The sequence below is a fragment of the Salmo salar genome, chromosome 27 (genome assembly GCF_965601325.2).
Source record: "Salmo salar chromosome 27, fSalSal1, whole genome shotgun sequence".
Taxonomy (NCBI): domain Eukaryota; kingdom Metazoa; phylum Chordata; class Actinopteri; order Salmoniformes; family Salmonidae; genus Salmo; species Salmo salar.
Genome location: NC_138317.1, coordinates 10,792,126 through 10,802,162, shown reverse-complemented (window position 1 = coordinate 10,802,162; position 10,037 = coordinate 10,792,126). Strand labels below are relative to the sequence as shown.

General features: G+C 42.1%; 1 protein-coding gene across 4 annotated transcripts in view; it reads left to right on the top strand.

Annotated features, from left to right (window-relative positions):
- The first annotated feature begins 4,437 nt into the window (after positions 1–4,437).
- Positions 4,438–10,037, top strand: part of LOC106588434 (uncharacterized) — a 35,944-nt gene continuing 30,344 nt past the window's right edge. For 2 of the 4 annotated variants that reach the window (XM_014177424.3, XM_014177422.3), the window contains exon 1: positions 4,438–5,012. In XM_014177424.3, the coding sequence (XP_014032899.1) occupies positions 4,985–5,012 (28 nt within the window). In that variant the 5' untranslated portion in view covers positions 4,438–4,984. The remainder of the gene's footprint in view (positions 5,013–10,037) is intronic. The other 2 variants (XM_014177427.3, XM_014177425.3) reach the window with 1 other exon arrangement.

Below are 10,037 nucleotides of genomic sequence, written 5' to 3'. Positions count from 1 at the left end.
CTTAAGCAAAGTTGTGAGTGAGCCCACTCCCTTGGCTGAGAAGCAACCCCACACATGAATGGTCTCAGGATGCTTTACTGTTGGCATGACACAGGACTGATGGTAGCGCTCACCTTGTCTTCTCCGGACAAGCTTTTTTCCGGATGCCCCAAACAATCGGAAAGGGGATTCATCAGAGAAAATGACTTTACCCCATTCCTCAGCAGTCCAATCCCTGTACCTTTTGCAGAATATCAGTCTGTCCCTGATGTTTTTCCTGGAGAGAAGTGGCTTCTTTGCTGCCCTTCTTGACACCAGGCCATCCTCCAAAAGTCTTCGCCTCACTGTGCGTGCAGATGCACTCACACCAGCCTGCTGCCATTCCTGAGCAAGCTCTGTACTGGTGGTGCCCCGATACCACCGCTGAATCAACTTTAGGAGACGGTCCTGGTGCTTGCTGGACTTTCTTGGGCGCCCTGAAGCCTTCTTAACAACAATTGAACCGCTCTCCTTGAAGTTCTTGATGATCCAATAAATGGTTGATTTAGGTGCAATCTTACTGGCAGCAATATCCTTGCCTGTGAAGCCCTTTTTGTGCAAAGCAATGATGACGGCACGTGTTTCCTTGCAGGTAACAATGATTCCAAGCACCACCCTCCTTTTGAAGCTTCCAGTCTGTTTTTCGAACTCAATCAGCATTACAGAGTGATCTCCAGCCTTGTTCTAGTCAACACTCACACCTGTGTTAACGAGAGAATCACTGACATGATGTCAGCTGGTCCTTTTGTGGCAGGGCTGAAATGCAGTGGAAATGTTTTTTGGGGATTCAGTTCATTTGCATGGCAAATAGGGACTTTTCAATTAATTGCAATTCATCTGATCACTCTTCATAACATTCTGGAGTATATGCAAATTGCCATCATATAAACTGAGGCAGCAGACTTTGTGAAAATTAATATTTGTGTCATTCTCAAAACTTTTGGCCACGGCTGTACACTCTGAGATGGTGAATGCGCCACGTCCTTAAATTATCCGCCAATGATATGATGCCCACCAGCCCCACCTGCCCTCTCAAATAGATAAAGGGCAGGACGCACTGCAGCACACCTAACTGCTTATCAGTCCCAGCACAAATAATCAGAGCTGCAGACCTCAGAACCATCTGAGAGAGAAACGTCTGTACCATGTTTGTGTTCCTTTGTATTTCTCTCTCCTCAGCCTTGCTTTGGGTGCTGAACATGACAATCCCGTAACTGTCCAGGGTGAAGAGCTACCCTCAGGGGACTCGAATGCCTTTGGAATGTGTTTTTCAAGGCATTTTCAGTTACTATAGTATTGTATTTCCCACCAAAATAACATGACCTTAGCCCAAAAGTTCAAATATATACCAACATATGCATTTATAGGGGCATTGTTGCAGTTTTACATGTTATACAGAAACAATCTTTTACTTCTTCCTTGTTGGGGAGAGAGAGAGTGGTTAATACTTTTCAATTGGGAGCATTATTTAGTATCAATAGCAGCGAAGGGATACAATTTACAATTTCCTATTTAGAATCAGCAAACAAGACAATACAACATCTTTAATACATATAAATCTAATTATTATATATATCCTATATAAATTATAATGTCTTATAAATAATCCTAGTGCTGATGATAAGGTGGATGCTTATAGTGGAGTTATGATACAGTCAGACAACAAAGTCACAATAGGTAGACTAAAGTGGCAATGTGCGTTGCTCACTGGTTTCAAAATGTTGCAAAGGGGAGAAACCATCTCAGGGTAGCAAAATACTGACATCACCATGAGAGACAGTTAACCCAATACGCTTAACCAAAGGGTCAGTTGAGTCAGTTTATGTGTCCTAATGAAACCACAGTCGTCCATCTAGTCGCCGTGAGAGACGGCACATGCCGAGCCAATAAGCCTGTGAGTAAATAAAACCCTGCTGAATTGCTCCTATTCCACCTAAAGAATCGATCGTCACCAAGGGCAACAAACCGGTACAGTTGGGGGTCCCAAGGTGTGCTCTCTGTTTGGATTAGTGGGTTGTCAACAGTGGCAAGGCCACCACATCCATTCTAGATGTGCATGGTTCGCTGGGGGCCTGTATTCAACACAACACCTGAAGTGTCACTACGGCTATTACGGTGTGTGTGGCAGTTGTGCGAATGGCTCTTTTTAGCTATAGCAGTCAGTCTTGTAGTGAAGTCTGCTTTGAGCGATCCTGCATATGGTTGGGTTCCGATGAGGGGATGCTATGTGAAAAAGGTCTTTCTTTTTGATGATGTATCAGGGCAGCTCAAACAACCAGATGGTGAAACAAGGGTAAGAGACATTTATTTTGAGATTTCAAATAGTATTTGAACTCAGGTCTGGGAAGAACGTTACTGTGTGAGAGAAATAAGAAGAAGAATTCTGAAAACGTGAACATATGGTCATTGTGGGAAATGGAACAATCATAATTCGGCTACCACCATCTACCAATGACGGATTAATTAAGTTAGTTTTGGACCTCAGACAGGCTTGGAAGGCTATGCATGACAAACTTACACAAATTTAAACCACCACTAACCCTAAACTCAACCAATTGTAATTCCTTGCCAAAACTTAACCAATCACACTACTTGCCTAAACTTAACCAATCACATTAATTCCTGCTATCGAGGAAGAGCCGCCCTTATAACAAAGCTCCAATTTACAATACATTGGAGAGACATAATGTGTTTTTTAATGAGGTAGTGGGAGGATTAAGAAAGGGTTCCTGAGAGCGACTTCTCTCAGCCTGTGTCTCAAATGGCACCCTATTGGATTGCCATTTGAGACGCAGGCTCGGAGTCTCTGAGTCCTCTTCCCTGGGAGAGAGCAGCAGTGATCAGATGCTTTACCTTCGGCCGTCTGGAGGCGAAGTGAGCCTATTGATTAAGCTGTAGCTGCGAGTGTGGGGACGGTTCGTTATTTGTCTTTGCTGTAAGCTTTTGAACCTTGCCTTTTGTGGACTTTATATCACTATGTGTGTGGGCTGCTTGTTCTCATAGACTAGACGTAACATAGTAAACGTAAATCCGGGACACTCAAATTAATATGACATGTTCTGTTTGGTATGGTTACATAAGACAGATAGTTACTTAAGGCAAAGAAGAAAGTAGAGTGGTTGGGGGTTTCGAGTTTGAATCTCATCACAGACAACTTTAGCATTTGAGCTAATTAGCAACTTTTCAACTACTTACTACTTTTTAACTACTTTTTAGCAACTACTTAGCATGTTAGCTAACCCTTCCCCTAACCTTAACCCTTTCAGCTAACCCTTCCCCTAACCCTAACCCTAACCCCTAGCCTCGCTAACATTAGCCACCTAGCTAGAACTCTCTCTCTCTCTCTCTCTCAAATATTGTTCAGGCACCAGTGAGGTCAAAGTGAATATCTAAGTACTCTCCTACCATGAGACTCAGCTTGTGATAGACCAACTCATTGCCAAGAATAGGATTACCCATCAGCCCCTTCTCTTGGCATGTCTCTTTGTGATCACCTCTCTATGACCCCTAACCCCCTTCAGCGATGAAGTAATGAGTACGCACATGTGTGATGCATGCATGTGGAGAGATAAATATGCAGACATGATGTGCATAGACAAATATGCAGACCCATATGGACACATACAAGTAAAGTAAACACCAAATACATGGAAAGACCAATAGCTAGCCAGCTAGCCAATCAGCGAGCCTGCCAGCCAGCCACACAAACACACCCACATCGCACGCACGAATACACACACACGTGTGCACGCACACACACACACACACACACACACACACACACACACACACACACACACACACACACACACACACACACACACACACACACACACACACCCACACACACACACACACACACACAGAGCCATACATAGAAACATGGCTGTATGTTTTTCTGTTCTCTGTCACCCTTCCTCCTCTCTCTCCCTCTGTCACCCTCCCCCTCCCTCCTACAATATTAATTTGTGCATCTCAGCCTCACCCCTCCTTAACATGACTCAACGCATTCCCCCTTCACTCCTTCCTCCTCAGCTCCCCCTCTCTGTCTCTCCATCTGTCTCTCTCTCTTGGTGTAAGATGAATATGTTCAAGAAGAGATGTCACTCTTTCTCCCCTTATTCAGCCAATACCCACACCTTCATATTCTAGTTGTTCTAGTCTATTCTATATTAACCGATAGTTTTATGACTATCAACATGACCGAATTCGATGGCCAATGCTGTCAAAGCTTTGAGCTCCATAGGGGAAAACCCAGTATTCAACGTGTGAGATTTGACTCGGCGCATAAAAGCAGTCACTGGGGGAGTAGGAGAGAGTCAGAGAGCTCAAGGACTCGCCCATTGTCCTCCTGCCTCGCCTCACAACAATTGAATCACTGTCTGTGTTTATACGTATATTGTGGGAGTAAGACGAAGAGAGACTGAAGGAGGGAGGGGCAGAAGGAGAGGAAAAGAGCTGTACTGCATTGCCAGAGAGAGAAAGAGAGAGCGAGCGAGCGAGATAGAGGTAGGGAGAATAGAGCCATACTAGACAGGAGTTATACTTCAATCATTTGGAGAGTTGGGATATTAATGGCATTGAAGTAACAAGTACTTGCTTTTAATTATTTCAACGATGTCAAGTCCCCCCCGTCCCCCCCCACTCAGACACGTTGATTTACTGACTGACTGGGGATGCTCCAGCATCGCGACGCTGCACTCTATCTGTGTCTCTCTGTGTGTGTGCCAGCGGGTTTGACGAAGGTAAGGAGAGAGAGGGAGCGGGCGAGACAAAGGCAGAGCAAGAGGAGAGAGAGAAAGGGAGCAAGAGAGTGAGAGCGAGTGAGAGACGTGCACACACGCGCACACACACACACACACATACGGAGCGAGACGGGAGGAGAGAATAGGAGTGGAGAGAATGCCTGGCGAAAGGGTGGCGCTTCCTCGCTTGCTGCTTCCAGGGCCTCTGTGAGACAGACACCATGGGCTGCATCGGCTCCCGGACCATCAGTAAGCAGACCCCATCTTTTTCCCATCTGCTTTTCCCCCAGTGACGAGAGAGATGGAGGAGGGTGGGAGTGGGGGAAGGGGGACTCTGGGGGGGACTCTGAATTTCTCCTCTGAACCCGTAAGTACGTTTCTATGGAGACGTGTTGGTTAACGGGGCTCGGCAGCGTACGACTGAGGCTAGACAGAGAGGAGAGGTTTTTCTTTTGCATGGTGAATGCTGAATGTGGGGAATAGGGAGAAATGGCAAGGCGACGGCGTGACAATGGAAGTGAAGGCAATTTCTAGTGGACTGGAATACGGGACGACTCGGTTGACATTTCAAATGTATATGCCTAATGGGCTGTACGACCATGTGCGCATGGAGATAGGTGCGTGTGTGTGTGAGAGAGAGAGAGAGATATACAGAGGGCTCTGAGGAGACAGAGAGAATGAAATATGACAGTAGAGGTTGTTTACAATGATGTCAGGGGAGACGTATTAAAGGAGAGAAATAGAGAGAGAGGGGGAGAGAGAGAGAGGAGGAGAGACAGAGAAAGGAATGATGTGAAATCCTGTTAGCAGTGTCTGCATGGTGTACTGTTGCACATATAAATGTTGATGAAGAGAGAAATAAAAGGGAAAGAGGGAAGCAGAGAGAAAGAGAGCAGACCTCTGAATTTCATGATGGATGAAGGGATCGGGTCGAGGGAGGGATGGATGGATGGATGAAGGGAAAGTCATGAGGAAATGGACTTAGTTTGACTATGTGTGTGTGTGTGTGTGTGCGCACTCCCTCTTGTTAAACCGCCCTCCTGCCATGACTTAGAGCTAAGGTTAAGGCTAAGGCTGGCTGTGTGTGAGCAAATCGCAAACGTTCCCCTCTCCTCCGTCGGAGTGCGTCATGACCGGCGGGTAATCAATTGAAGCATGTGTGCAGCAGTGCATTACAGGTTAGGAGGTATACAACGGAGACACACACACACACACACACACACACACACACACACACACACACACACACACACACACACACACACACACACACACACACACACACACACACACACACACACAAACTCGGCTGGACTATGACCCGCATTGGTTGAGTCAGAACCGATCGCGGCAAACCCAGGTGTGAGCCTGGACGTGCTCCACATGTAGGTCAACGCTGCCAGTGGTTAATACAGCCGGCGTACCACCGTTGAGGTGTATGGCTCAAAAGAGCCTCGGTGCTGATCGTATCATGGAGCATGCTGGAGACTGAATAGAATTTCATGGTCTGTGGAACTGGTACGGTCCATCTGGCTGTGACATAGGGAGTGGATGATTTCACTGGAATCGATCCCGGGGTCCGACGGGATTGGATATTATGTAGTGTGTTCTACTGTCGATAGTGTAACGGAGATGAACTCAAGTGTGGTGTGTCGTTTGTTTGGGATTCGTCCGTAATGGAGAGTGATTGCCCTCTTTTATTAAACACTTCATCAAGCCTTGTCAGTTCCTTCATGAAAACAAATGTGGAGGCTCGCGGTCGGAGATGAATGAAATAAATAATGGGATGGATGGAAATTTGACCTTTGATTGTCATTGAGCCTGTAGAGGATGTGTAGCACGTGTTTCGACCGTGGTGATGAAAGCCGGCCTGGCGTTTTAGAGACAAATGAGTGTGTGAAATCAAGCTAGGGAAGGTGTTAGTGTGGACGTAGCATTTGGAGCAGTAAACAACATTAGAATTTTCCCTGTTCGCTGTAAGGGAGTTTTCCCTCTGACAAGGTCTCTCTACAATATGTTTTAATACGAAAGTCAATGTAAAGTCCATTTCAAACAAAGATAAAATCCCTCAAGATTGATAAAGAAGTAGTTTCGTCAGGTCTGTCTCTCTCTCTCTCTCTGTCATGGATTCCAGCGAAATGCTGTAAAATGTGTTTTATAGAATACCATAGTGATAACAAGACATGGGCATTTAAGTGCATCTCATCACATTCAACTTGCCGTTTGTTATCATGTGTGAACTTAGGTTGACTCGTATCCAACAGCAACAGCCCATTGCTGAGAGCTCCATTGTTATAATAAGCATATATTGCTATATATAGCTTCTGGTATGGAGTGAGGTTGATGGATGCGAGTGGAGAAGAGATGCTTCAAGTACACATGGGTCAACAGCACATCCCCATACAGTGTTTAGCTCCTTTGGGAAACATTCAGAGGAACCATGTTCCCCAGAGGAACGACGCCATGCCAACAAGACACCGTGATCTGATTCTACTGTATTCGACTGTTTTGCCAGAGGTATTGTTCCGGTGAGTTGCGTCGAGTGCCGAACTTTGATATTATATGCCGTTATGTTCACAATAGATGGCGTTCATGATGAACGGTTGAACTGTATTTATTCCTAGACTCCCTTATTTTCTGGGAGGAGAAAACAGAGTTCTACAACTGTGTTTATTCAAGGTTGTCTTGGTTTGTTCTGTGGTTATATTGAAGGAAAATGGGCATATCAATGTAAAACTCAGCAGGTTAACACACTTATTATAATGCTTCGTAACAGGCCTTATGAACTATGAACGAAAATGCAGTTCATTAAATAAATATATCCATGGCTTTTGAGAGATTCTACATTTGACCTAAACTTAAAAGGAATTGGTCAGTGGAAGTGGAAGCAATGAGAAATACAGCTGAGAAATTGAGGAATCACCGTTCATTCCGTGTAGTGTTTTTCTGTGTGTAACCATGACATGTTTCCTGTGACCTTTTCCAAATATCCCTAGGCCTTCATCCATCACATATCTGTAATTGACTTAATTTGTCTTTCATGGGTGGTGAGACACTTAGCAAGCCTCAGTGGCATTGGCAGTATTGGACGCTGATGTCATGTTTTCTCTTCACTCTTCAAACAGAGTCCAATTACTGAAAGCCAATGGATGTAGGCAATTTGCATTTTTTATAGTTTGTTGTAACCCTTTTAACGCCGTAATGGTTCATTACAGTAAATAAAATAATGAGTTAAAACCTGCATTTAAGGGTGAAATCATGTATTGGAAATATTGATGAATTAGCTGAAACTCTATGATGTACTGCATAGTTCAACATACAAGATACACTATGTATTATAATGAGGTACTGTATATTTTGAAGTACCAGATCAGGTCTGTAGGTTTTTTCAACAACAAAAAAATAAGATGATGAAATTAGGCCTAATGTAATGCGGAAATGAGAAACAGCTAAGCCGTTAAGTACAATGAAGAGGTGTTGTGTATTTATATTACTAGAATGTAAAGTATACAGTGTGAAACTGAACGACTAGTAAATAGACCAACTGGAACATGGAAATGACCATGAATATATCAGGAGAGAAGCCAAGGTCTGCATTGAAAGGGTCTGTTTATGTATACTGAAGGTGTTGCTTTTTCAACTAGACAAGTCAGTTAAGAACAAATACTTTACAATAACAGCCAAGGAACAGTGGGTTAACTGCCTTGTTCAGGGGCAGAACGACATATTTTCACCTTGTCAGCTCAGGGATTTGATCTAGCAACCTTTTGGTTACTGGCCCAACACTCTAACCACTAGGCTACCTGTCACCTGTATTTTCTTGTAAACTGAAGCTGTTAATGTTTCTAATTTGTACCTAAGGTGTTTATGTTTCTGTATACTGAAAGTATTTATGTTTCTGTATACTGAAGGTGTTTATGTTTCTGCATACTGAAAGTATTTATGTTTCTGTATACTGAAGGTGTTTATGTTTCTGTATACTGAAAGTATTTATGTTTCTGTATACTGAAGGTGTTTATGTTTCTGTATACTGAAAGTATTTATGTTTCTGTATACTGAAGGTGTTTATGTTTCTGTATACTGAAAGTGTTTATGTTTCTGTATACTGAAGGTGTTTATGTTGCTGTATACTGAAAGTATTTATGTTTCTGTATACTGAAGGTGTTTATGTTTCTGTATACTGAAAATATTTATGTTTCTGTATACTGAAAAAATTTATGTTTCTGTATACTGAAGGTGTTTCTGTTTCTGTATACTGAAAGTGTTTATGTTTCTGTATACTGAAGATGTTTATGTTGCTGTATACTGAAAGTGTTTATATTTCAGTATACTGAAATTATTTCTGCTTATGTTTATAAACAGAAGTGTTTATGTTTATAAACTGTACTGAAAGTATTTATGTTTCTGTATACTGAAGGTGTTTATGTTTCTGTATACTGAAGATGTTTATGTTGCTGTATACTGAAAGTATTTCTGTTTCTGTATACTGAAAGTATTTATATTTCAGTGTTTAAGTGTTTATGTTTATAAACTGTACTGAAAGTATTTATGTTTCTGTATACTGAAGGTGTTTATGTTTCTGTATACTGAAGATGTTTATGTTTCTGTATACTGAAAGTATTTCTGTTTCTGTATACTGAAAGTGTTTATATTTCAGTATACTGGAAGTGTTCATGTCTCTGCATACTGAAAGTGTTCATGTTTCTGTATACTGAAAGTATTTATGTTTCTGTATACTGAAAGTATTTATGTTTTTGTATACTGACAGTATTTAAGTTTCTGTATGCTGAAAGTGTTTATGTTTCTGTATACTGAAAGTATTTATGTTAAAGTATTTATGTTTCTGTATACTGAAGGTGTTAATGTTTCTGTAACTGAAAGTATTTATGTATCTGTATACTGAAAGTATTTATGTTAAAGTATTTATGTTTCTGTATACTGAAGGTGTTTATGTTTCTGTAACTGAAAGTATTTATGTTTTTATATACTGAAAGTATTTATTTCTGTATACTGAAAGTATTTATGTATCTGTATACTGAAAGTATTTATGTTAAAGTATTTCTGTTTCTGTATACTGAAGGTGTTTATGTTTCTGTATACTGAAAGTGTTTATGTTTGTAATCTGTACTGAAAGTGTGTGTTCATGTGATTGGTGAAACTGTCACTTTCTTACATAGGTCTCCTTCAATTACCCATAAACAAACACACTTCTCAACAGTCTGTTGAAGCCTGCTGTAGCTTGTTGTGCACTATTTAGCATCACTCAGATTGTTT